Raw genomic sequence first — 27,779 nt, 5'->3', positions numbered from 1 at the left:
AGCTGATCTGAGCGAGAGCAGAAGGAGTCACAGCAATTAGTGAGAGTGTGGAGCTCTACTCCTGCCCTCGCAGTAATTGAGAGCTAGCAGGGGGCATCATTGCATGAGCAAGTGAAACTTTAGAACTGATTTTAAATAGGTTATTTTGTTTCTGTAGACACAGATCTTTTAAAAAAAAAATGTAAAGCAGAAGTGTGGCTTTTTATTGTCTTGCTTCCCATATAATGCTTTAAGGGAAAATGGAGAGAGATTTGGATTAGAAGGGGTCTGGTTTAGGGCAATGGGATAAAATTTTTGAAATCTATGTTAACATTTCTAATATTTCAAAAAGTGTGCTTTTTAAAAACATTGACATAGGTGTAAACTTTTTACTTCAAGGCTGAAGTCCTGTGAAGTAACATACATTTTGGTCTCACTTGTTTGTTACAGGAACAAATGAGAAAGGCATGCAAGTGTTGAATCATATAAGTAAAATGAATCTGGTTCATTTCACCTTTATTTTATTCAATAGAAAAAAAAAGCGGCTCATTTTAAGATTTGAAGTTAAGATGCAACAGCTGAAACTTTCTAGAGTCCCACAGTACAGTCAGCAAGGGCAAGGTTTGATAATTCTCAATTCTTCATTAGGAGTAGAAAGCAGGAGTGAAATAATCTTTGTACACCAAAATAGTGTAAATTAAGATTTTCTTTTTCTTTTAGGAAAAAAAAAACAGGAGATTTTGCAGAACTGTGAACTAGAATTTATTTCAATGTGGGATCTCCCATTATTGAACACTTTCAGTTTACAAAGTGACAGTGTGTGATTAAAAAAGTTAACAGAACCATTTAACAGAGTATGGTTAAAGTTGATGGGGGAAAATAGTTCAAACAGCCTTTTATTTATAAAGCTGGATGCCTAATTTAAGCAAAGTGGGTAAAGAGATCCTTGAAGTACTTGAATATTTATCTGATCAGGATGACAATCTATTCCAGTTGAGGTCAGTGGGAGTTATATCACTGAATGCAGCAGAGACAGGATTTCATGTGTGTGTTCAACCTAATTTCATGTTGCATCTTCATACTAAAACATACATATAATGATTAAGCATTGTGCTCGACTCATTTGCCTTTGAAACCTTTGAAAATTATGGAACAAGTGTTTAGCCATGTTTTCTTTGGCACAGTTTTCTTACTAGATTGCCCCGCTGTATGCACACACATATTTACACACATGCTCCCCTATGTAAGGGATACACACGTAGCCCTTTCCACACGTTTTAAATGACGTTGGTGCTAAATTCACTGCAAACTGAGATTCTCTACTTCCTTAAAGTGATGTTTAACAGTTACCTCTTGGTGCAAAACCAGTATCTTTGTAACGCACACAACACTGGCTTTTGCTATGAGGGAATGACGAGGGCGTTTCTTCAGTTTGCAGTGGGAGGATACTTGATTTGTAATGTTTGAGTTTTTAGTGTGATGCCAAAGCTGAAGTAACTTAAGCGTTTTACTTAATTTTAGTCTTAGATTGGGTGGGCAAGTAAGTGGCGCAGGAGGGAAGGAAAGAGTACAAGTTAATAGCTCAAAATAGCATGCTTTAGATCATTTATGTCATGCTGCTTGAGGACTACTCAGTGTCTATAATATGCAGTAATTTTGGTCAAGCTGGAGTTCTGCAGTTGATCTGAAGTTACTCAAATGGTAAAAGCAGTTTCTATTCTTTCAAGCTTAAAAGGTGCAAAGGAAGAATTTGTTTCAGTTTATTTGTTTCTTATAAACTAAGGGTGCATTTAAATGCCATGCTGTATAATGGTTATGGAATTTAAACATTGAATGTTTGGCATATGACTTTTATAGACTTTTAGACTTCACCTGCTTTTTGCCATCCTTATTCTGTAGGTACTCATACATAGAGTGCTACAGCTGCTGGAAAAAAAATAGAGGGAGAAAAACTGTTCAGATCATTGTCCTTTAAATTTTGAGCAGGGTGGGGGTGAAACAGTTCCTTGAGTCTGCAACCTGAAGGGCATTTTTCATCTTTAGAAGGATGTGTGAAATTCCTGAGTTGTTTAAACACTTGGATTTCAATAAATGGTATGTCTGCAAGAGCAAATGTTTTTGTTCAAAATAAAAAAATAAAGTTGATGTGTCTGTTCTGACAAAAGCTAGTTTGTTGCAGTATGTATTTTAGGAGTAAGCAGCATCGTGCTATTTGTTCCCTTGTGATCTTTCCTGATGTGCCAGTGATGTGAGCAGCAGGCTGCAGTCTCCCATCTCCTCTCCATGGGGTCTCGGATGTTCCGCTGGGTTTTTCCCTCCCGTGTGTTTGCACTGGGGTACATGAGTGAGTTGCAGGGAGTTAGAAGTTGCTGTGTGCCAGCTTCTCGTGGTAACTACTTCTGTGCTTTTAGCTTGTGGCATGTGTGTGATCTGTGCTAGTAACCTTTAGAGAGAAGACCTGTTTATATACCCAGAGCTTTCTTTTGACCTTAATTTGCTCTCTTTCCAGGAGAGCATTTTGGAAGCATGTATGTTTTACCATAACAAAAGCCTTTGCTACTTTCCGGGTAACAAAAGCTACTCGGGACTTGTATTTTGTGTTTCAGAAAAGCAGTTCCAATTCTCAGGGCTTTGTATCGCTCTTTGTAATTTTAATTTACTCTGCAGGTTGTCATCCAGCCCATCTTCACATCTTCAGAATAACAATTTCCATTCTCTGCCCCTGCTGCAGGCCAGCATCTGGCTGTGCATGGGAACTCCAGCACACCAGTCAACACCCTGACACTTAGCACAAGCTTTCTTAAAGAGGCAGAGCTCCTCCTTAGGTTATTTTAAAGTCAAAATTACCTAAGTTTGGTCGTGAGCTGTTCCATTTCCATCCAGTGAAACTGTTATTTGGGATAACATCTCATGTGGAAGAGAGAACGCTAATGCCTAAAGCCTCTGCTTGCATTCAAGATAGGTCCATGTTGGCAGACGATCAGGGATTAAAACAGCTTGATGGTTTTTAAATGAAGACAGCAAGTATAGTAGGGGTGCGTGCCAAAACCAGAAGTGATTGTGCTGGGGAAACGTAATAGGGGGCTTGCTTGTGGAAGAAGGCTTCCCTCAAATGCAGAAGTGGCCTAAGTGGTTTTGGAATATTGAGGCGTCAGCTCTATTGGAGATGGGATCTGCAGTTTTTATAAGTGTGTAGTATCATGTTGAGCCAAACTCTTGCATATGGTTACCCATATGCAAACTGAACTCGTCACTATGTCTGTTCAAAGCAGTATGGAATCAACTCTTCCTGTCACTGGAAAATATATGAATGTATTTTCTTTTCATGGAACTCTGAATTAGAGTTAAGTTTTGGTGATCTGCTCTGCTTTGGTAAATGCTAGGATGGAAAAATACTTAAATGGTTTGTGTAGGTTTTTTTAAGGCTAATTTCAGGGTGTTTTAAATTACAGTTGCCGTGGTACATACTCTGTGTGTGGTGGGTCTTGCCATTTGAGGGGGGGGGGAGGGGGAAGGGAAGAAGCACTCCAGCCAATTGCTCTCTTATGTTCTGAAGTATTTTGGCTGACTTAAATCTTCATTGAAGTGGGCAGACTTCACATGTTAACAGCTAGAGACTGTACCTGTGTGAGGTTACTGGGCTGCTTGGAAGATGGTGGCAATGGTTTAGATAGGGAGGCGCTCAGTTGACCTTCCCTCTGTGGAGGCTTCTTGCAGAGGGTTGTGACAGATGTTGCTGGATCAGAATTGGCTTTTCAGGTTTTCTGAGCTGATTTGTTAAGGTCAGCTGCTGGCCACCTGCAGCGAGAGAAGAGACTTGCAGAACCAACAGCCAGTTATTGCTGGATGGAATAAAGCTTTTCAGAAGTCTTCTACTGATACGGTAAACAACCTTACCGCTCTGTGTAGTCTAGATAACTTTGTAAACTACATGAAGTTTCATGAAAGAAACCATTACTGCTTATCTCTAACTAGTTTCACTTGGATTTGTTCTCCTCTCCCCAAGATAGCAAGGAATCAGTCTTAAAACAAAGGGAGATTTGCTTGAACTGGTGTGATCAAAATATTTATTTAGTAGGATGGTAATTTTTGAAGTTTTAATTTGACTTTGCAGAACTGGTTGGAGGAAGCTTTGTATTAGTTTTAACTGTTGGTGGCAGGAGAAGTTGCAGTATATTTTTTAAGTGTTGCTCATGTGGGTTTTGCAGGCAGGGCTTGCGCAGGTGGTGGGACAGTTCCCCTGCATGTGCAAGTTCAGTGCGTTGTCTTGGTCACTTCCTCACAGTCCCGTTGGTTTCTGAAGCAGAGAGTTCCACATGCTGGCTTGACCAATATGCTTTCTGTACCTTGCTTTAATTCTCTGTCAGATCTTTATTTTGATGTGTGGTACAGACTTTCTTGTAGCCTAGTAGTTGGGCGAACGGCTCTATCTGCTTATCTGCCGAGCCTTGCCCCCAAATGAGCAAACCTGCATAACACCCTGTTGTGCAGGGAGCTGCTTAATGGCTAAGATGGAGAGCAAGGTTCTCTTGGGCTTGAGAAGTCTGAGCTCTGGTCAGCGAAAACAGGCAGGGAAGCTCCCGGGGCTCCTTCCAGAATTCCCGCAGGAGCTGTAGGCCTGGGGTCCCACAGAGCTTGAACGTGCATCTTGTTGACCTCTGTCTGTGTGTGGGGAAAGTCTATCAAGAAGTAGTACTTGAGGTGCCAATTTTTTTCTGTATGGAAAAATGAATGCTGATGACACGATTCCCTAACCACTTCAGGAGCTGCATAGTTACTGCTCTGGGGAGCCCCACAGGTTTCTGTTGGGCTGTTGATCCATCAGTTTGCTGGAATTGTGTTAGCTGCTTCTGTGAGCATGCAAGCTCAAGTGAGTGCTCCCTCAGTTTTGTACATGGACAGCGTTTCAATTAAAATTAATCTAAAGCTGCTTTGCAAAAAAAGTGTTATTCAAAAAAGCAACTAATTTAACTGCATAATTACAATTTTCCAGTTATTGAATACTTTTAAGGTTGGATGATATGGCTCCAAATGAGAGCAAGTTGACTGTTTACTGCAGCTGTCTGCTGCCATCACTAACCTTGGGCCGGACCTTCTGCTCATCAGGCCACTCCAGAAGCCATTTAAACTCTCTAATCTGGCCTGTTATTGAGTTAGAGCTGCACCGGAGTGTCTGACAAGTTCCAGAGCCAGTGTGAGAGATGGATGTGACTGGGAGCAGAGGAGGGAAAGGGAGGAATAAACCAGCGGGGCCGGGGGAGGGAAGGAGCCACATGAGGTGATTGAGACCTCCTCCTTCCAGTGCCAGCCAGCCAGTTAGCTGCCCATGGATCTGCAAATGTCCAGTGGGAAACCTGGCGATACCTTCTGTCCCAGGCTCTTAACATTAACAGGGCTTGCCTCTAACTCGCCTGCAACGTAAACACTGACAGCTTAGCCTTGCAGATGTTACAGGAAACCAAGGCAGTAATGCACAGGAGAACTCCACAGGATAAAAACAACAGAGCTTAGTTTCAGGTCAGGCAGTTCTGCCTATGCCTGATTTATGTTGGGAAGGCCAGAGTTTATCCAGACGACCCCCTTCCCAGACTAATAGTATCTCTGAAGAGAGCAGGCTGCGCAGCAGTGCTGATAACTTATAGAAATCAAGAGCAAAGAAACACTCAAAAACGTGCGTTTCTCTCCAAATCCGTGCCAGTCTTCATTGTGCTCCAGCAGATTCTCCAGCTTCTGAGTAGAGCACAGTAAGTGTAGCTGGAGTATAGGCACTATATGCTAAACCTTACAGTATGTCTAACTACAGTGCGTTCCTTTTCAATCTTCTGTATTTCACTTTGCCGGGGAATTGCGTAGAAGTTTAGATTGTCCATGAGGTTCGGTTTAGTGTAGGGATGCTTGTATTCTCCAATACCACTGTCCTCCAAGCCTTAAAAAGGGCTGGGCGTGCACCGTTCTGGGGGCTCCTGGAAGAAAAGGTTGTGGCTCTGGATTTGCTCTGCATCTCTGTGGAGCAGCGTTTTCTAGAGAAAGTAGCACTATTCCATTACAGATTTATATATATGAAACTTGTTACGAATGTCTGAGTGGCTTTCTGTTTTGGAAGGAAGGTTTTTCTTTTTCTTTCTATCCTCTCTCCTCTTGGAATTGTGTAGTTGAAAGGAATTTTTATAGACCTAAATTCCAGTTTCTGCTAATGAAGCAGGGATTATGTTAGATATTCTGGCTTGGAACAGTAAATCTTGGGTAAACAACTTATTTGAGAAAGGAGAAGTATCCTTTTCCCTGCAATGCTTCCAAGTGTGTGAGGTGGATATGCTGAGGGAAGGGGTTGCTTGCAGGTAGTGATATGATAGTGGTTGTATTTCAAGATGTATATTAATGAAGGAAAATGCAAAGTGTTTGCAAAATCTTTCCCCCACCTATATTTTGGTTCAGTTCTTCCCCAATAAATCATTTTTAACCAGTTACCTCATGCTCAGAACTACATTTGATACCTTCATAAGTCGGAAAGCATTTAAGCTTTTCCAAATAGAACTAAATGCTTTTGCTCTCTTCTTTTGCATCTCTGACAGCATCTGTTTGGCTTCTGTATTTCTTGAGCTGTTTATGATATTTGCAGAAAAGCAGTTATCTTGAACCTCAGCTTTGTGGTTAATCCGAGTCTTGATGTTAAATTGAAAATGGTTTAAAAAGTCATGGCCTGGCTGCTGTGCAGTTACAGCTAAAAGTCCCTGGAGCTGATGTAATTATAGTGGCATAGTTTAGTTTATTCATAGAACTGGAATAAACTACTGCAGGATGATTTTTATTTTGGTGTAGAGTTGTCCACTTTCAGTTGTGCTCTCATAGCTCAAGTAAAACATAGTTCAAAACAAGGCCTGACGGGTCAAGTACTCTGTCTGACAAGGGAGATTTCCCAAATCACTTGATGGTTTCCATGGTACTGCTCAACATTCCTGGGATAAATGCGCTATATATCAAATAGGGATTGAGCATGAAGACAGGTCGTGATGATAAAGGAGGACTAGCTTTCTGCTTCCTTATTTACGATAGCTGATAAAATAAATGTCTTTATTTTATGGCTGCCTCTATGTATGGATGTATGCATAGAAAATAACTTTCTTCTTCCTTTACACAAGTGCAAGCAACAAAGCTGATTAATGGCAGGCTTTTCTCTTGAGAAAACATGTCTAACTGAGATAGATCAGATTGCTCATGACGTGGAGCAGTGCTGTGGGGCTGCAGAGATGCAGCCTCACTTGAGCTAATGTCTAAATCAAAGTGACTGGGACAGGTTTTACTTTGATATTAGTTGCTTTTAACCCTAGGTTTGTAGTTTTTAGCTGGTATTAGGAATACACAGATGGTGCATTCGAGTTCTTGAAATGTCTAGGTAGGTGCTTTGGTCAGTGAAACCTCAGCTAATTGACCCTAAAATAGAGAATAGTACCAGTTACCCCTAACTACTGGCCTTTTGTATTTATTTAGGATATAACTGGACTTTTGGTGAGGGGAGGAATAAAAGTAAACTTTTGTTTGAAGATGACTGTCACCTTGGGGTTAGTGTCCAACAAAAAAAAAAGGAAAAAAACCCTGTGTTGGCTTCTTAAATTAGCTCTTTGGGCTGTTACCCGCAGCATGTCTCTGTTCTGCCGTCGCTGCTACGCTGCACTACTTCTTCATGCCATCCGTTGTAGCACACGAGCAGATTCCAGTTAAGGTTATGTAACTTACAAATGTTTTTACAGCTGCTCTTGGTTGTTCTGCAGGGTGTAACAGCTCCTGTCTTTGATATCAAGAGGTTTGCTCTTATCTGGGTGAAATGAGGGTTTTGTAAGGTTTTTATTTAGAAGACGATAGTTAAAATTGCAGAGTTGACATTCAGTGGTATGAATTGTTCTTTGAGGGGGTAGTAATTGCAAATCTTTTCCAAAGTCTTTTCCAAAGCTCACTGAAGTACTTGTGCTCAGTTAACAGTAGGATCAGAAGGGTAAGGTGGCAAAGGGAATAAATACAAATATTCTGGTATTCAAACTTTGCAGGTCGAAGGAGCAGTTGGCGTGGAGAACTGCAGGCCATTTTTGCAATTATTTTTTGCTTATATGGCAGCTAAAGAGTTCTAGCAGGTGATTGCTAAATATTAAAACCACTGTAAACTGTTGTCCCAGCCATTAGTCCCAAAAACTAAATGGAAGATGTTTTGGCAGGAAATGTCAGGAACTGTCATTATCAGAGTTTTTGTTATGCTTCTGTTATGGTCTTCAACAGCTGAATAGCTATTTTGCGAATAGTTATGTTTTAAAGGCTTACTACATTTTTTGAAATATTCAGTACTTAATCCATTTGCCATAATCTGCCATAGATCTAGAGTGAAATAGTAATGGAGGTATCGTGTTTATCAGGTTTTAGATGGACTGCCCTCTAAAATAGAAATACCAAGTTATAGGCAAGCATTTTTGTTTAATAGACCAAAAAGCTGGACAACTCTGCAGGACTTGGACTGTAATACATCATCTAGGCCAAGGCATGAAAAATCAGGGTTAATCCCTTTGAAATATTGGAGTTGATTCTTAAGAGAAACATTCATCACATGGTGTCAAAAGTATGTGAGGTATTTTGCACTGGGGTAAAAAGACAAGGTTCCTTCCAAGCAGATTTTGTGGCTTTTAAGCAGGTTATATAATAAAGTATTAGGGAACAGAGTGAGACAAATCGGATGAATGAGAGGTTAGGATGACGCACTGTTTCTGGGTATGGCTTTTTTTTGTGAGTGAGTTGGTACTTATTGCACAGCTATGTATTTTACCTAAAGTTAATTCACTTGCTTGTTTGCTATTTAAAAGAAATAATGCCGTGTTTTTAGTTATAATTGTGTGCCGCGTCCTACATTATAATATGCTTAAACAAGCATTTATTTTCAGTTGTGATAGTATTGCTAACGGTCTCTTCAAACCTTTGTTTGAAGACAAAATGCTATTCCTTGAATTGAAAAAATGTCACAATAGCCAACAAAACAGACTTACAAAATCCCTTTTTATTTCTATGGACTTAAGTGACTTTTTTCCTCTCCATTTGTAGATGCCACCTCCAATGAACAGCAGGATCTCTTCTGTCAGAAGCTGCAGCAGTGCTGTGTGCTCTTTGACTTCATGGACTCTGTTTCTGACCTGAAAAGCAAAGAAATCAAGAGAGCGACGCTGAATGAACTGGTTGAATACGTTTCAACAAATCGGGGTGTGATTGTTGAATCAGCTTATGCAGACATAGTGAAAATGGTGAGTGGAGTCTGGGATTCAGTGCTCTTCTGGAATTTAAGTTTGAACTTTAGCTTCAAGTTTTTGAACTTTAGCTTCAATAATTTGCAGTTACAACGGCATCTCACTGCGTTGCTGTTGGTAAATCCACATATGAAACATAGCATTGTATGTTCATAATGACTTGGCTTATAGAGTTGTGTAGAAAGGCTTCTTTAAAAAAAGTCTTTAATTATTAGCTGGAATAAGATGCGTGCAGGATAATGAAAATTATTAGCCGCAATAGGATGCGTGCAGGATAATGAAAATTAAAAAACTAATTTACTGCAGGCACTAGCATTCTGGATAAGCTTTGAAGTCGTGCTCATTCAGAAAATGGAAGTATGGCAGTGCTGCCTGTCCTTGTTTATTTGGGAATGGTAGTGGAATGAGGGGCGGCAGCTCTCCGGCGAAGATGCTTGCAGATACGAATGTCAACAGAAAGGTTTATCAGCACAAGAAGCTCCTCTGCTCTGTAAATACTTTGCATGGCTCGTGGTCGCTGTTTGGGCCTTGGAGTACTGTGCTGAAGTAGCATGAGTGGTTTGCTCAAGTTGTAAACCGCAGGGTGAGCTGTACTGTGCAATTTCTGCCAATGGCCTGTTGAATAAGCACCAAAGCATTTGCGGTCATTATCTGCTGCCTTTCACTGGCTTTTGTTATTCATTCGCAAATGTTACTTAAAGGGTGTTTGATATATACCTTTATTTCACATGCAGGAAACTTAACTTGTAGAATTCTGTCAATTCTGCCTTGCCTAGAGAGCTGAAAGGTTAAAAACAATGTATTCAGGGCTTGGATTCTCTAAATTTTGGGTTGATACACATGCAACAATATTGACTTTAAAATTAGCTACCAAGTGTGTGTGCAGACCAGTTTCAATTGTGTGGCCTGCAGCTCTTCTGTAGTCATATAACTTCCTGTATGGTGGAATTTGATGTTGTGTCAGCTGATAGACAAGATCTTGCCTTTGCTACCAGGTAAATAGGTGTAGAAATCTTTACCATTTTACAGACAGGCCAGGGTAATAGAAAAACATGTAATGACTCATTTCACTAGCTTGTAACAAGCTTCAGAGAAGATCTAGGGCACAGTTCCTTTTTAAAAGGAGCTGGGTTTTTGTGAATGGCCCTTGCTGAAAAGCGTTAAGGATGGAGTGCACCCACTTGCTCCATGTTTGCCGGGGAGGTTGGGTTGTTTTTTTGCATCTTTGTTGCTGTTTTGTTGGTGAGTTTTTGCCTCTCCTCCCCGCTCCCATTGCTGGTGGCAACATGCCTGAATCCTTGCAGTCAGTTCTAGTCCTGTGTCCTCTACAGCCTCTTCTCGAGAAGAGTGACACTGTCCTGCTCCTTGAACGGAGAAGAAATCTTCTTTTCTGCTGAAGTTGTTTCTTCTTTCTGGAGCTGAAGTGTTGGGCTGTACTTTTGAGTTTACTGTTGTGCCAAGTGATTAGGCTCTGTGGATGCTTGTTTTTCTCTCCCATCACATTTCCACCTCCTTTTTTCCTCTAAAATGACAAAAAAAAAAAAGTGAAGAAGGTCTTCAATGCTCAGTGAGAGCTTTTGCAGGGCTTGAGACAAAAGATCCCTCCAAGCCTGAATAGTGTCTCTAGTCTCCCTGGCAACTGGCAGCAGACAAGATCTTTGCCCTGAATTGGGACTAAGTACCAGGCTTCAGGAAGTGCTCTGCATGGCTTTCTCCTCCCAAACAAGGCTGTGGCAGCCCTGAGGATTTCCTTTGTAGCAAAACCTCCAAGAGACTTGAAGGACCTTTTTTTTTTTCTCTTGTACTATTTTTTCCTTCTTCAGTGTTGCACCATTTAAAAAAAAAAAAAAAAAAAAAAAAAAACCCGAAAACAACAACAAAACCCTTTAACTTTCTGCAGAGTTTGAAGGATGGGGTATTTGAGGGGAAAGAAGAGAAATCAACCTCAGTGAAACTTAATTCGCCTCTGAGTTGTAGTCGAAGTTGATGGGGTTACACGGAGGTTCCCTTGCAATGGCCGGAGCAGGGTCGGCAGCAGAAACACAGCAAACTTCTTTCCAAAGGCCCCTGTCTTTCCCTAGGCCTGGGACCCCTTTTCTTCAGCTCCTTCCAGCAGGGAAAGCAGCACAGTTTCATTGGAGTCACCTGAGTCTTGGGGAGGCAAAGCCGTCTGTCCCTTACAGATAGCAAGAGGAAAGATATTGTTGTTCCTGACGGGTGCGTAGGTGAGGTCTGTGCAGGTGAGGAGCTCTCCTAGCACTGCTTCCCTTCCCGTGGTCTGGGCAAGCAGGAGAGCCACGGAGCGGATACTGCACGGTTGTGTCTAGTGTATTGTCCCCACTTCACTCTGATCCTGCACCGGTTGAGCCGGCAAAATACACTGGAAAAGTGGAAAAGCCACCACAGGTGGAACCAGGTCCATAAAGACCATAAAGAATTTGTTTTTGTTGAGGCAGAGGTGGAGGATCCCTGCTGCTGCATCTTTTGTCCTGAGAACTTTAGTCTGTGAGAACTTTCTGGAGAGTTAGGGAGCTCCAGACCTGTTGAGTTTGGGAGCATAACAGATGTGTTCCTCCATCTGCTGTGCCTGCCAGCCCCCTCCCATTCCCAGCCTTCAAACAAGAGCTAATACAAGATCTAAAGCAGCCTGTGGAATTTGAGCTTCAGAGTACCTGCAGGTGTCCGTGTCTGCATGCTGAGGAACTGAGATGGAGTTTGGTACTGCTCCAGATGTTTGGTTCCTTCAAAAAGTGTACAGAACATGGGGGACTTGCTCAGTAAAGCAAAACAAAAAGCTGCATAGTGATGTGTTAACTACTCCTCCAATGGTTCAGGCTAGAAGTTGCACATTTTAAGATGTTGTTTTCTCCGAACTTCGAGGTTTAGGAAACAATTGCTGATTTTTTTGTAAAAGTGTCCAGCTGTAAAAACCTTTTATTGCTTGTGTTTCTCAAAGCTCTGGTTGGATCAAGACACCACTTATTTAAAACGTAGCAGAGGGTGTTATAAAAGAATTTGCCCACAGAACAATAGTGGGATTTTTAACCCAAAAACATATTCAAGAAATCCTATTAGCAAAATGTTAGTAGAAGCAGCTGAGACGGGGAATAATTTTGTTTCAAACACAATGAATAATTGAACAAATTTACTGGGGAGACTGGCTAATATAGAAATATAGATATTACATTTTGTTTCAAGTTTCAGATTCCTAAAGAGACCTATAGCGTTAGTATAATTACTGAATACCCTAAAAAATCGTAGGGCTAACTTTCTAAAACCTCAGCGCAGAATTGCTGGTCCCTTCTGCTGTGGGAGCGTGGTCAGTAGTTAGTGCCTTTGGTTTGGACTTGACATTTTCTGTTCTGGAAGCAAACTTATTCAGTGAGGTTTTGTGCTGGAGTTGACTAGCTCAGTAAGATGAATCTAGAAATAAAAAAAAAAGATGCATTTTGAGGAAATATTAGCAGAGGACAGAGCAGAGGTAAGTAAGGGCTTCCTAGGGAATCTCAGTAGGGGACTAATTTGCATCCTGGGTGTTTATCACAGATGCTTTTATTGAATAATTAATAAGCATGGGCATAATAATCACAGCCCTGTTCCTTGATAGCCTTGGCTTTGAGGTTCGGTTAAAAGCCAAATTCTCTTCAACTTCTCCCTCTGCTCTCTCCCACCTGAGCCAATTTTCCTTGCCCTCCAGAGCCCTAAATCCCCTCTTTTTACAACATTCACCAGCGAACTCGCTGGTTTTTGTGCTGTGCAGTGAGCGAGGTCACCTCGCTGTAACCCCCTTGCACGTGGAGCATCCCTGCCCTTGTGCCGGGCAGCAGCGCCCGCAGGCTCAGCGTGTGCCGGGAGCAGCCAGCGAGAGCCGCGCGCAGGAGCACAGGCAGCGAGCGAGGTCAGGGAGCCACCCAGGGGCATTGCTCTGTCCCGCCAACGGAGGCAGCTGATCCTTCACGCAGAAGCAGCTGGATGGATTCGGGACCTTTTAGGTCCCATTGCAAGGTCCTTCCAGAGGCCTTGGAAATTCCCTGGAAGTCACACGGAAGCGCCGCCTTGGCTGGTGGCAGCTGCATGGAACAGGCGTGAGCCTAAACAGTTTGGAGCTGATTGGGGGGAAAAAAAGGAGCTAAACCAGTCCCTGCAAGCAAGGACAGGAAATGCAGAAGAGGAACTTAGACTTACATTCTCTACTGGATTTTATATCTATTAAACAGCAATGCATGGCGTAGCAAGTGACGTCTAGCAGTAGAGATGATACTTTATTTGGCAGCAGAAAGGTTGGTCTTCTCTCCAGACTTGTAAGCACTTAGGAAAGTACAGAAGAAACCTCTCCACTCTTTGGAAGTTACTTTGATAAGACTAGATCATGGTTAAGTAGCTTGGTAGCTTTTTTCTTGACTTTCCAAGGTTGGTCTGTCTTAGATCTCAACTTTACCTAACAGTTGTAAGCTTAGTTTGGACTTCCCCAGTCCTTAAGACATCTTGAAAATAAGGAAAGAACTGTGAAACTAGATATATTTTTGGGATTGTGTCTTACCTTTGGAGAAAGTTCTACTTAAGGCCATAATTAGTCATCATATTTGGTGTTTTACATAAAAACTTAGCATTTGGAGACAACTAATAAAAAGAAAATCTTTTCTTAAAAGCTAATTTTTCATTATAATGCTTTTGGGGGAAATAACCTTAAATGTGACCCATGTTTCTAAAATCATAACAGGTCAAAAAAATTTCTAATGATTTTCAATGGGTTTGATTCAAACTTCGGAGTGTTTAAATTTAGCAGAAAAATTAGAGAAGTTGAAGAATAAAAGTCTGAACAAATTTAAAGCTGATTTTGTTTCCTGTATCAAAGTATAAGCTAAAAACAGTGTACTGCTTGTGTGGGCTGTGGAAGCCTAAATGATACAATTAAACTTCTTTTTTCTTTTGCAGATTAGTTCTAATATTTTTCGAACACTTCCACCTAGTGATAACCCAGATTTTGACCCAGAGGAAGATGAACCAACTCTTGAAGCCTCATGGCCTCACATACAGGTCTGTGAACCCTTTATTTTCAAGTGTTTTTGTAAGGCAAGAGCTGTGAATGGTCCTGCGAGCAGTTTTGTGCCTTTTTTTGAATATCAGAATTACTTTTTACAGGAATTTAATGCCTGTATATGGAAGAAAACAGAACTGGAAACAGAACTGGTGCTTTTGTGATATGTATGACTGAATATTAATCTTGTCGTGAGGATGTTTTAGTACTCATGTTGTTGAGTACCAAACATATACCACTGTTCAAAGTGGTGTATGTATGGCTTGAAGTGGCTTTAAGCCACTTAATGTATGTGGTGAATGTATGGTATAAAGTACCTGGCTATTTTGGGTAAATGTTCTCCATATAAGATGCCAGTTTGCCGATTTGTCTGTTCTCTGTGGAATCCAGTTGGATGCTCTTGCGACAGCAATGCAAAGCAGCAATAGCCTTTTGGCCTGAGCAAGGCTCTAGCTCCTCATTCCTCTCTTCCCAAACCCCTCCTTCCCTGCACAACTTGACAATATCAGCGTTGTTGTTTGCAAACAGTCGGCCACTTATTGCATTGTTGGGCTCCTCTGCCAATCTCGTGATTTTTACAGCATTGCAGTGTCCACCACGTGATCGCCTGGCACTAGGGCTGTGGTGGCTCTTGTTTTTTGAATCAGCTGTTTAAAAATTGAAGTCGTAAATTACTTGATTGCTTGTAATCCAAGTTCTTATCATGGGTAACTTCTTGCTGGGAACAGTAGTGTCTGTTACATAAAACTTGTTGTAGAGCAGCTCTGACGAGTGAGCAGAGGGTGAGCAGCTGCTGCACGCCTGCCTGCCACCCCCTCGTGGAGGGGCTCAAAGTGCTACTTGGGCTGTAGTTTTACAGTTCTAATGTAACAGAACATGCCAACATTAAAAATGGGATTCCTACTGTTAGCCCCAAAGCAAGTTTTCATGGCAGTGTTTGAAACTTAAACCATGCAAGAGAAGGTTATTGCAGAGAGTAGCTGTTCCAGGGTGTCAGCATCCATTCCCTGCACGTYGAAACCCCTCATTGCTTTTGGCATGCTCTGAGGCTTTGCTTGCTGGTTTTTCTCTTCTTGCTTGCAGCAAGTTGTGCATTTGTTGCAAACCATGCTCGGTGTTTTCTCCTATGCTGCTGGACTCAGTTTTGTAGGAGAGAAAAAAAGTGAAGAACAGAATTGCCACTGGTTGAATCTGCTGGCATTATGTTTATAAGTGAGTGTGATAGATAATGACTTGCTACCAGCCTGTGTAGGCACTGCCAGAGCCTGCAGACCTTCAGGAACACGTGCCACATGCAAGGCAGCTTGAAAGCAACACCCAAGGTGCTTGGTGGCAACSAGCCTGCGTGCAAGAGAAGCAAGCAAGGCTCTGCTGTGGCTCGAAGCCATTCGTAGCCCTGCTTGGTACTTACTGCTATTACCTTGAATTCAGAAACGTTAGGGCACAGGAGAAGGGAAAGACTGGCCATGGGGGAATGGCCATCCCAGCTTGCTTCCCGAAGAGTCTTGGAGAGATTTGTGCTTTTCCCAAGGATTTCCAAAGTTATCTGATACCTTTAATGGGCTGGATGTGGCCTAGGAGCAGTGAAACCAGTTGTCAGGAAAATGGAAAATTCTATAAACATTTCCTCAGCATGCAGAACTGCCCTGTGACGCAGCCCAGAAGCTGGAATTCTGAGCACTTCTCTCTCCCATTCCCCCTTCTTCTGAAAGGTCACCTTTTTAAGGTCACCAGCAATGTTCTTGGTTCAGGAATTGCATATGGTTATTTGAAATACTCACGTGGTGACCAACTGCAGTCCTCCTATGTTAGATGTGAGAYGTGAAACTGCTCCTAGTTGGTAATCTGTGTGGAGAATCCTGCATTAATGCTGTTTTATGAATGAGTGAGRCCTTGTTTTCCGGTCCAGTTTATATCCTAACCTTAATCTGTGACAATTTACCTGCGGATGTTGTTATGCATTACCGTTGTGTGCATGCGCTCATGTAAAGCACTGTGTTGTAGCTTAATTCTTCAGCGTGGTTTGGCTGTTGCCTCTCTCTCTGTGTAGCGGAGTCCCGGTTGTCTCCCACCTCCTTCAGGGGAAGCACAGCGTGCTCCCTCGGCCTTCCCCCAGGCGGGTGCTCTGTCCCACGGTAACTGCGGTGCTTCCAGCTTGGCGTTCTGCACGTCTGAGTGTCTGTGCAAAACGTGTAGGACTGTGCATCGCTGCTCAGCGTGTTCCGCCTGTATCCAGGGCTTCATTTGCGGTCTTCATGGCCTGGCTACCTCGGAGATCCTCTGGCTACCTGGTTGTAAGGAGCTGCCCTTTGCCCAGCCCAGAAGCAGGCCAGTGCCTAGGCAGGGCTCTGGGGCTGTAGCTYTGCAGTCGCTGCGTTTGATCCTGTATGTGCTACTGCGTCTTCAGGAGCTTGTCCTCCTTCCTGATGACCTGATGCGTTTTCTTTGATGGTAGCTTCCAACTTCWTGGTGTTGTCTAAGGAGCTAACCAATGGCTGTAGTTTTTGGCCATGATCGTTGATAGAAATATTAATGAGACTTAACTCCAGAATCAATCCCTAGGAAGCTGTGCTAATAACTTCCCTCCAGCCCATTCAGTATGAAACACTGGTGAATTTATACAGCCCTTAGCTTCAGAGAATGYAGTAGCCGTGGCCCATCCCTTTCCTAAGGCAGAGCATGGAGGAATACTTAAAGGATTTGCTGCTATCAAGCTTTAAGAACAAACGAACAAACCAAGCCACCAACACACCCCAGCGCTGCCCGGGCGGCTGTGCCGCTGCCTGCGCCGTGGCTGTGTCCGAGGAGACCCGTTCCCTGCCCCGCAGCCGCCCGCGCCGTGGCTCCTCCGGCGGGGCCCCGGCGAGCCGGGGAGCGAGGGCAGCAGCAAAAAGAACAGTGCTGCGAAATGCAGAGCGTGCCCAGCGTCAGGGTGCGCAGGGTCGCGTTGCTTGGACCGAGGATCTCGGGCGCAGAAGCCCAGCGGGGCGCCAGGTGCTGCCGCTCGCGGCTTGTTCCGCTTTCCGGTGCGACCTTCCATTTCCACAGCTTGCTCTTGGAACCTGGCTTCGGGAACACTCACTTAGCAGGCTGATTTTGTGGAATTTTGTGATGTTATGGTGTTACATAGAACTTTTCCTTGATTTTTCTAATAGTAATATTTTCTCAGTGGGTTATTTATTAAGCTTTGRTTTGGGAAAGTTAAAATATTCTTGATCATTGCCTAGTTCTTTCAGTGCCTTCCACTGAAGGCTGTAATTGAGGGATATGGGAGGCCTGGCAGGTCTCTTTTAAGCACGTGTGAAGTCAGGGGGACCATTTTTATGTATGTAGGGGCTCTTTGGTGCTTTGCTGTCTATYTTATACACGTGTGTGTGGTGTCCTGTGACTTATTAAAACCTTTTTGTGTTGATGCTTGTAGTTGGTGTATGAATTTTTCCTGAGGTTTTTAGAGAGCCCGGACTTCCAGCCGAGCATCGCGAAGCGCTTCATCGACCAGAAGTTTGTTCAGCAGGTGAGCGCAGAGCTCCTTCCCCGCGGGATTAAAGACCCCCTCGCAAAGTGAAGCTGCCTGGTACTGTATAGCTAAGGAGAAACTAAAGCTTTCCCTTCAACAAAGGTTAAATTTTATTTATATTTATATTTTTTTATATATATATAGTATGCAGAAAGCAAAGCATTATATGAACAGGACATCATGCAGTGCAGCTAATTAGTAACATCCAAAACACTTTGTAGAGGTTGATATCCGAAAAAAGTGTAAAAACTGAGTTTGTGGGAAAAAAATGCCCAGTTATACTTGCAGAGAAATCACTTACATGCTAATTAAGTTATTCTAGTGCTTTTGTCATCGTGGGTTTTCTTCCCTCCTTCTTTGTCATCCTCTCCCTGTCCTTCCCCAACACCCTTCCACCCCTGTAGCAGTTGATCATGGTAAAATCTCTAGCAAAGCTGRTTCTCTGCTTTTGTTTTTTTCTTCTGCAAAAAAATCTATTTAATGTGAAATGTGCTCCAGCATCTGTTAAGTTGTTATTATTTTTGTGTTACACACAGAAGAGAAAATAAGTGAAAAACAAAAGCGATTAGGTTCATCTGTAATAAATGAGCAGAAAATGGCAGGAGGGAGTAGGGGAGAACTTTGGTACTAGATGGAGACCAAAATTACTCAGCTCCTACATGCTGTATTTTTTCCTGTAGCTTCTAATGCGTTATCATCCCGTTAAATATAACACTTTCTCTTTTCCCTGAGGAAATGTGCACAATTCTTATCGCTATCCATTTATCCTGCAAAATGATTTTGCAGAGAATTGTGCTCTGCTTAACTTGAAAGACAGGAAGCCTTTAAAATGAGAAGTACAAGGTTTTAATTAAGAAGCTACAATTATCTGATACAAAGGTGATTAATTGGGGTTTCTTAAAGGCTGGCTGCAAACCACTAGGGTTTGAGAACCTCCTTCTTGATCATTTCATTATTTTGATAGTGTCACAGCTTTTGGGATGGCTTTGTCTGTATACAGGCTTCTCCATACAATGCAGCTTCAGGTCAAAACATTCTCTTTAGTGCAAAGCTGTAAACTGCAGGTAAAATTCAAATCAGTTATGTAATGGCAAAGATTTTTACGTCTTTTAATACATTTCCATTTAATTTTTAAAGTTGCTGGAGCTCTTTGATAGTGAAGATCCACGAGAACGTGATTTCCTGAAGACAGTTCTTCATCGAATTTATGGCAAATTCCTTGGCTTACGAGCGTTCATCAGGAAACAGATAAACAACATTTTCCTCAGGTAGGCCCTGTGTGCAGGTGTGTGACCAGGCTGAGCGAGGCCCCCTGCCTCCTCTGGAACACCAGGCTTCAGTTCGCTCATCTGCCTGTCAAATATGTGAAGTTTATTGAAAACTTTCTGTTGTATTTCTAATTTCTGTTTCTCTTTGTGTCTCTGTATCAGGTTTATATATGAAACCGAGCACTTCAATGGTGTCGCTGAGCTCCTAGAGATCCTAGGAAGGTAAGTTTGACAGGATGGAGAGTAAATCCCCAGTGATACTCTGGGTTACTCTGGAGAGCTTCAGCTTCCTTGCTTTGGGAATGAAGGGGGAGAACAAAACTATGTTAGTCAGAGATGAAGCGCTGTCACCAATATCTGACATTCTCTAACACTGTTACTGCTCAACTGGAAGATGAATAGAGCTTGCCCTTTCACTGCAGATTTTTTAAAAGCAAATTACTTAAGAGCAGTTGCTTGCTTGTAGCAGGGTATGTGAATATCAAAAAAGCATCTGTTCTACTCTTGGTCCTTTCCTGATGGTTTTCTTCAGTTCAGAAAAACTAGTGTTAACTTTGGCCCTCATGCTGAGTGAAATATTTTCATCTGCAGCCTGGTTTACTTTGCTTGTGAACGTCTTAGGAGAGTTAGGACTTATTGTCATTTTTGCCCTCAAGTCACTAATTTTGGACTTTGAATTTTGTGCAGTATCAGTCTATTAGTATTCCACAATTGTTACAGATGTATTTCACAATAGGAAAAAAATCATAGATATGACTGATTTGATTAAAAATTCCAAGCYTGTAAAACTGTATTTGAACAAATCGGTATGAACACAACAATATCCTTTCACCTGATGTGAAGTTTGTCTGCAATCTAGAAACCTTCTCAAAACACATATTCGAACTGCAGCCTTAAAGCAGCTTTTAAAAACTGCTCTGCCCTTGTGCGTGGGCGAGTGTGTTTTTATTTCCTTGTTCTTTCCAAGTTCCCTGTGAATGACTGGGGGCCCGGAGGGTCAGCGCCCCGATGCGCCTGTCGCTGCCCCACAGCCGGGCAGCAAGACTCCCTCGCTGGCCGTGCGGGTGGCTGCACCAAGTGGCAGTCACGTTAAGGACTCCAGCCTAACGAGTGTTACTGCCTTGCAGTTACCAGGGGGGTGGTTGTGYCCATTTGGGGATTAGTTTTCCTTCCTCTCTGCTGCCAGGGGTCTGCACTTGCATGTTGCAGGCGCTTCAGAGGCTGTGCCGACGTAAAGCTGTGTTTGTGTGTGGCCCTGCAATAACTAGATTTTGAAAATGAATTGGAAAGTGAATGTTGCTTTAATTTACAGTATTTCTTAATCTACTGGGAAGAACTTTWAAAATATATATATATATATATAWAAAATAAATTCTGCCTATTCGTGTTTTCAGTATTATCAATGGTTTTGCACTGCCACTGAAAGCAGAGCACAAACAGTTCCTCATGAAAGTTCTGATTCCCATGCATACTGCAAAGGGATTAGCTTTGTTTCACGCACAGGTAAGTCTTTACGTGTTTTTAAGATTTTTTGTGTGTGTGTTTGCGTTTGAAGCTAATGAAAGTTTAATGTCTTTTAATGTCTGTATTCCAAAATACTTGATGTAATCACTGAATATTTCATTGAGATCTTACTGTCTTAGAATTAACATTTATGTATCTTGCATATGTCAAAAGTGAAGGAATGGAGCAGTCAGTCACATCAACTAAAATGGGAAGTCGTTTTTGGTTGCCTACTCTGTCATATTTAAGCCTAAAACTTAACCTCAAGGCCTGGTTCTGTTACCACTTCCTTATGCAAGCTAAATGCTGTGTGCAAGGAACCTAGAGTATGGTCACATACTTAGTTCAGAAATCCTTTCTTTCCTCTTTTAAAAAAAAAAAAAAAAAAAAAAAACATTTGCCTATTTTACTGATTTGGATATGGAAGGCAGGAATCCATACTCTCGTGTTGCATCAGGCAGGAGTCGTGCAGCTCCATGACATGCTACCATGGATGGAGCAGTTCCTTGGTTTGCGGCTGTTCCTGTGTTTAGCACAGACACTCCATGTTCATCTGAATAACATGGAAACATCCTTTCCAGGCATGGTGGCACTGGAGTTTTGAATATATTTGGTGCAAATGAACAAGGAATTCTGCTATGCTTAATTAAAAAATTACTTTGTTAACTGTAGAGGACTCACTAGTACAGCTCCGTATAGAYAGAAGATACAAGGAAATGAGTTTCTAATTAAAGTGGAATCCTTATGATTACGGAGCCCCCGAATGGGATCCAGTCAAGAGCTCCGTTGGTTCCTAATTCTCATAAAGCTTTAATGAAGTGGTGGGCCTGGCACGTGTTGCTGCGCAAGGGACTGGAAAATACTGGAAAAATACTGGAATGCTGCTCTTGTTTTTCATGTGRCACTTCTTGTAGTCTACACGTGTCCTTATCTCAGTGTTTGAAAAAAAAAAAAAAAATAAAAGCCAGGCATGTAACTGGTAGTGGTCTGGCGTGGCAGAAGAGATTAAAATGGGCAGATGACGGCGAAACGCGACCGTTCGAGTGTGGCAGCAGGTGGGAGGCGTGCGGGTGGCTTCAGGTCACGCGAAGGGGGTCGGGCTGCAGCCCCCTCAGTAGCGGAGCCCCATGTGGCCTCTGCCCTGCGCCGGAGCCGCTCCCCTGGGTCCCTGCATCCCTGTTGCCACACATCCAAACCCGGGGGCACCTCGGGAAGCCCCTGGGGCTTTCCTTTGAAAGAATTTAAAATGACTGTCTGGGGGGGCGTGTTTTTTCCAATTTGAAAGGCTTGAAATTAGAATTTGTGACACTTAGTTGTGCTGTAATAGCCACTCGGTGTCTGATCAAACTAAAAAGCTGTGTATGACTTGCATTTTAGCTGGCCTATTGTGTTGTACAGTTCCTGGAAAAAGACACGACCTTAACAGAGCCTGTAAGTATCTTGGAATTGATTTGAATTGCAGTGTCTGATCTGTAGGCATGGGGCGGGGGGAAAATGTTTGTGGGGTGTTTTTTGTTTGTTTTATAAGTCAAGGATAAGTGTTAGAGAATTCTGGATTTTGAGCGTGCTGTTTTTTCTTAACCTGTGACCGAGATGGAGCACAGATTTAAGTATAAGCTGAAACTGCTGAGATGGGGTGGATCATCTCGTAAGAGAGACTGTTTACTCACGGTATTCCTCCTAGTAGGGAATGAAACTTCATTATTTTTGCTGCTGCTGCTGGCGTGCACCTACGCACTGGATGAAGCTGGAGTTCCTCAGGGAAACGAGCAGCCCCCAGTAAAAGCAGGCCAGGGTGACCATGCTCTGCTTAGAGCTCTGAAATTCCACGTTTCTGCCCTGGCTTTTCCTGACGTCGGAGCGCTCGGACTTTGCCGCGGGGGTGCTCCCGGCGTCGCTGGCCGGTGCGGCCGGCGTCTCCCGTTGGGCCGCGCAGGAGCCGGCGCCGCCTCCGGCCCCGAGGTCCCCGAGGGGAAAGGCCGGGTGAGGGCCCCCGCTGTGCGCGTGTCGGAGCAGCTGGAGCAGAAACCACCTGGAGTTTAGTGTGGAAATACTTGCAGTTAAGGATATATTGAATTCTAAGCACTTTCTTGGAAACTGGGTGGTGAGCTGCAAATGTACAATCGAACATAAAAACCTGTAGGATCATATTTTGTCTGAGTGACCAAATCGGAACTTCCCGATGGGTTGGATTAGGTGGGATGCCAATTCACAGACCTCTAAGTGGGATTCAGGCCTCGCTTAGCTAGGGAGGCCCTAGTGCCACATCCTGTGACTTGACCTGGGCCGTCACTGCAGCCCTTCAGGTCGCGTTCCAGTCAGTGACGGGAATTCCGGCAGGAGCAGATACCAGAGGTGACTGCGGAATCGCTGCCTCTGCTTGCCCCGGTCACTGGGCCTGTAGCGGATGAGTAAGAGCAGAGGACAAGAAGTGAAGCTTTAAGGAACTTTTTGAAGTGCTTGAACCGTAAATGTCCAAACTCGATAGGGCAGCAGATGAAATAGCGTTGGGAGGGATTTCTGTTTGGAAGGAGGAGGTTTTGGTCGCAGGGTGTTCAGGCCCTCGGAGAGGAGGCAGCGCCCCGAGGAGCAGGCGCTCGCTGCAGCAGCGGGAGGCGCCGCTCGGGGCCAGCGGGGCCCGCGTGGGGCGGCTGGAGCCGCGAGTCGCCTGTGACGGCCGTGGGCCGCGGGGCTCCAGAGCAGCCCCTGGGGAGAGGCGGCTCCCGCGGGCAGGGCCGGCGCTGTGCCCAGTGCCCGGCGCTGTGCCCAGTGCCCGGCACTGCGAGGTGCTCCCGGAGCAGCAGCAAGAGCCCCTGGACGGGTGTGGCGCCGGCAGCGGCACCTCGGCTGCGCCAGCACACGCACCTCGTGCGGGATAAATTCTGAGCACAAACCTCACGTGCGGGTGTGTTGTGTGAAAGCAGGCCCGGCTGGAAGGTGCGCGGTCTGTACGGAGCAGGGAGAGCTTGGAGGGGCTGGTGCTTTTCCACTTGCAGCGTGTTCCGCTTCCGAGTGCGCTCGCCTTCCAGCGAGGGGCGTGGGGGGGTTCTCCCTGCGCCGCTGCAGCGTGGCACTTGAGCGTGACGAGCGCATCCTCGGCTGCTCTCACATGGAGTGGTGCCCAGCCCTGCAGGGCACGGGTGCCTGTGGCTTGGCCAGCTTGGAAGCTTAAAAAAAATTCCACAGGGGAAGCGGGAAGAGCCGCATCCGGGCGCCCTGAGTGTGAATCCTGGCAGGGGGTGGGCAGCGGGGCCCTGCGCTGCCAGCCCCCCGGGTGACAGCCCCAACCTAAAGGTGGTGGAATCCACGGCCCTCCGTAAGGCCCTGTGTGCTTAGCCCGTGGGAAGGACATTCCGGGAAAGCGGAGCCACAGGGGAGCTGAAGGCCTGTTTGTGAAGCTTGGAGGTTATCCCACCAAGTTAACGTGTGCGCTGGGGTGGGAGAGGAGCATCAACAGTGATAACCACGTGTATTATTCTGAAATAACACAAGATGAATAAGATAAATACCGTCTGGTCTCATTTAAAGTCTTATTTTCAGCAAATGGACTTACATTTAGTTGTATGGCATAAGGAGAAGCAAATTGGTATTGTTTATTTTTTAAATGAATCTTACCAAATAGAAACTTGTTCTGGTTTAACTTTTTTTTTCCCCTCAAATATAGGTAATCAGAGGACTGCTCAAATTTTGGCCAAAAACTTGCAGTCAGAAAGAGGTTGGTTCTGCTTCTTTGTTATAAAACACACAGCAGCAGGTTCACACACCTCCTCCCTGCTGCCCTTCTCGAGAGCTCTTGCAGGTCTCAGATTCTTGGCGTGCTGATGGCTGCCATGCGACTTGGTGCAATATTGGTTCTGCATCTGCCACTTCTTACTCTGCTGCTGGTCTCTCAAAGCTGTGTTAGAAGTCACATAATATTTAAGCTGTCCTCTAGAGGAGTAACTTTTTTGAGATGCAAATCCCTTTAGCAGAGGGGARCCAGCTTGGAGACAGGCAGGCTGCAGGTACTGCAACACCCGTGTGCAGCGATTAGTGAGGGAGCTACCGCATGGAATTCTGCTGCAGCGCAGATGTGTAAATGCAACTCGAAATGACTTTGGGAAGATCGTATTTCTGATTGTCTCCTATATAACGAGAGATAGGAACTCGATGACTTTCTGTGCCACCAGATGCCACTTCCCCGGTTGCTTTTTAGTGGGACCCCTCAGCATCAGAGCCCCCAGCGTGAGCAGGGCTCAGCTCTCCACGCTGCTGCCCCCATTGCTGCTGGTCACTTAAAACTGGAGTTAAGGACCTACCACCTGGCAGCTGCTCTGGACATCTCCACTAACAACAGCCTTGGCAGCCACTCTGGAAGAAACAAAAGGTTTTAGCATTTTTTAAATTATTTTAAAAAAGCAGCTGACAAAGCAGCAGGGTTGAAGCACTGGGAGCAACAGCGATCCAAGATGGGAGCTTTAATGTGGTGGTGGTGAATGCAACAACCAGCTTCATTCGGGGTGCCCAGGAGCTGAGCCGTGGCCTTCCCTACAACACGGTGACAGGCTCTGCTCCCCGCAGGGCTCGTGACCAAAGTGCAAGCTGTATCTTGTCTGTCTTGGCAATGCAAAATGTCCTCATGCTTTCTGGTGTGCTTTCTTACATAAACAGGTGATGTTCTTAGGTGAAATTGAAGAAATCTTAGATGTAATAGAACCRACGCAGTTCAAAAAAGTAGAAGAGCCTCTATTTAAGCAAATATCCAAGTGTGTATCAAGTTCACATTTTCAGGTAAATAAAAACACAAAATTAAGTATAAAAATAACTTGTAGTAACTAATTTGGTGGGTTTTGACCCCTAAAATTTGTATTTCAGGTTGCAGAAAGAGCTTTGTACTTCTGGAATAATGAATATATTCTTAGTCTGATTGAGGAGAACATTGATAAAATTCTACCAATTATGTTTGGCAGTTTATACAAGATCTCCAAAGAACACTGGAATCCGTATGTAATGTTTAACCCTTCCCATGCTATAAGTTGTATATCTCCTTATGATCCAAACATGAAAGAGTAAATGGAGTAGGAGTGAAAATAGTGACAACTATGCAAAATAGGCCTCTGTCTCCTGTACAGTAAGAAAAGAAGCAAACAAACAAAAAACCCCAAATYATTATCTGATGGTGTAGCTTGACTGAATTCCCTAGTGAAGCCTGTGCTGTAGAACTGTGCTGTCCATAAACGCTTCTGGTGGACTCCACAAACACCATCTTAACCCAGTGTGTGTCAGCCCCCTGCCCTGTCCTGCCCAGCGTCCAGGCTGTTGGCCAGCAGCTCTGTAGACTCACAAGTATTTTAGATATTGTAAAACTGCTGTGAAAACTCAGCTTTGTAAATGTTAACATGACCGAGTGGCTTTTATTATACAGCCACAGTAATGCTTATGCCCTGGGCAGTGCTAGAGCCATATAGCCATTTAAAAAATAAATAATAAGATAAAATAATAAAAAAGGAATTTTCTTTGTTTACAGAGAAAGTTACAGTAAATAATTTTGCTTGAGGAGCTCATTGACCTTACAGTAGCATCTCAAAAGCAAAGTTCAGAGTCCCCAAAGGAGGCTGTTCTCCAGAGACTGTTCTGTGTGGATAACGGGCTGCTGTGTTCCTTCTGCCCTAGCACCATCGTGGCGCTCGTGTACAACGTGCTGAAGACGCTCATGGAGATGAACGGCAAGCTCTTTGACGAGCTGACCAGCTCGTACAAGGCAGAAAGGCAAAGGTACCGGGAGCCCTCCCGAGGCGAGGCTGGCCCACGCAACGCGCTGGCGGGGGCTCCGGGCCCTGCCCGGTTGGGAAGCGCCTCTGTGGGAGCCGCCAGGAGGGGCTCCCGGCGCTGCTGTGGGCCCTGGCTGGAGGGCTGCTCCCCTGGAGCTGCCTCTTTATCCCGCTGAGCCTGTCCTGGGCCTCCGGGCTCGGCCCCCTCTCACTGCCTCTCCTCTGCCTCCCGTGGCACTCRCTGTCTAAATGTGTTGGCACATGATGAAGAACCTCCCGAGACTTGCAGGCATCAGGCAAGCAGGGTGAAGCTGCCCTGGAGCTTGCAAGTTGTCCAGTTGTCCTTTGCCTCTAAGAAAAGCTTTGGGGAAAAGCAAGCTGAGGGATCACTGGATATGAATGGGTTGTTTGGGACAGCTCCATCTATACATAGTTTTTAAAGCCCATCTGAAATTGGCATTTCCTTCTTGCAGAGAGAAGAAGAAGGAATTGGAACGTGAAGAGCTGTGGAGGAAGCTCGAGGAGCTGAAGCTGAAGAAGGCCCTGGCAGAAAAGCAGAACAGCACTCACGGCGTGCTCAATGCACACAACCCAAGTGCCAAATAAACAAAATGACAACCTCTACACGACACGGATACTTTTTTTTCCTACCGTTTTGAAATATAGAAAAACTTGCAAAATAAACCTCAYCAGTATAATAGGAACAGCTGACTTTTTCTCTGGCAAAATGTAAATGAAAAAAAAAGAATTTAAGTTCAGCAGTTAAGTGATGTCATTACCACAGCATATTGTAAATTTTGTCTAATTATTGATATATTGTCACTTCCAACGTTTCATAGAACTGAATTATCTTTAATGAGTGAAATAATTATGGGAGTGGTGAGAACAATGACTTGAATTTTTGATTGTGTTGCACATAGGTGGTATAGTTTGCTCTGTACATTTTTTTCCTTGTTTTATACGTGCTTTTCACAGCGCTGCAAACCTTGGTTAAGATTATAGAAAAGGCTTCTAGCTGTGCTGTATCTTCTCAAATAAAACCAAGGTTACTGGTAACGGGAGCCACCTGCTCTGTGCTCCTCGCAGCACTGAAGGGAGCTTCCAGCTTGAATTGGGATTTGCAGCAGCCCATGGGAGAGTGAGGGAAACCTTGGAATGCCGGTCGGTCCATGTGGCTGCCCGGCCCTGCGGCAAGGCAGGAGCACCCTCGGTGAGGAATCCCTTGTTTTATTTAAGAAAATGCAGTCTGCCCCTTGAAGGTGGAAGTTGGTTATAGAAGTCTTGTCTGTTTTACTTGATCAAGTATTTTTCACATCTTTTATCAGAGTACCATTCCAATCTCTTTAAATTGCAGTTGTGTGGAAAACTTTTGTATTGAAAGACCTTTGGGGAACTGAGCAGCATTCAATAAAGACTTTATGTTTGTATTTAGTGCCGTATATCACA

General features: G+C 44.0%; 1 protein-coding gene across 1 annotated transcript in view; it reads left to right on the top strand.

The window, feature by feature from the left end:
* Window positions 1-27,706, top strand: part of PPP2R5A (protein phosphatase 2 regulatory subunit B'alpha) — a 34,100-nt gene extending 6,394 nt beyond the window's left edge. Inside the window, exons 2-13 of the mRNA XM_026048444.1 lie at window positions 9,058-9,254; window positions 14,193-14,294; window positions 17,717-17,809; window positions 18,950-19,080; window positions 19,243-19,302; window positions 20,475-20,583; window positions 21,961-22,014; window positions 24,248-24,298; window positions 25,234-25,353; window positions 25,438-25,565; window positions 26,236-26,337; window positions 26,807-27,706. Coding sequence (XP_025904229.1) covers window positions 9,058-9,254; window positions 14,193-14,294; window positions 17,717-17,809; window positions 18,950-19,080; window positions 19,243-19,302; window positions 20,475-20,583; window positions 21,961-22,014; window positions 24,248-24,298; window positions 25,234-25,353; window positions 25,438-25,565; window positions 26,236-26,337; window positions 26,807-26,939 — 1,280 coding nt within the window. The 3' untranslated portion in view covers window positions 26,940-27,706. The remainder of the gene's footprint in view (window positions 1-9,057; window positions 9,255-14,192; window positions 14,295-17,716; window positions 17,810-18,949; window positions 19,081-19,242; window positions 19,303-20,474; window positions 20,584-21,960; window positions 22,015-24,247; window positions 24,299-25,233; window positions 25,354-25,437; window positions 25,566-26,235; window positions 26,338-26,806) is intronic.
* The last annotated feature ends 73 nt before the right edge of the window (window positions 27,707-27,779 follow it).

The sequence above is a fragment of the Nothoprocta perdicaria genome, unplaced genomic scaffold (assembly GCF_003342845.1).
Source record: "Nothoprocta perdicaria isolate Ctin4 unplaced genomic scaffold, notPer1 scaffold_54, whole genome shotgun sequence".
Taxonomy (NCBI): Eukaryota; Metazoa; Chordata; class Aves; order Tinamiformes; family Tinamidae; genus Nothoprocta; species Nothoprocta perdicaria.
This window is presented reverse-complemented; position numbering and strand designations above follow the sequence as displayed.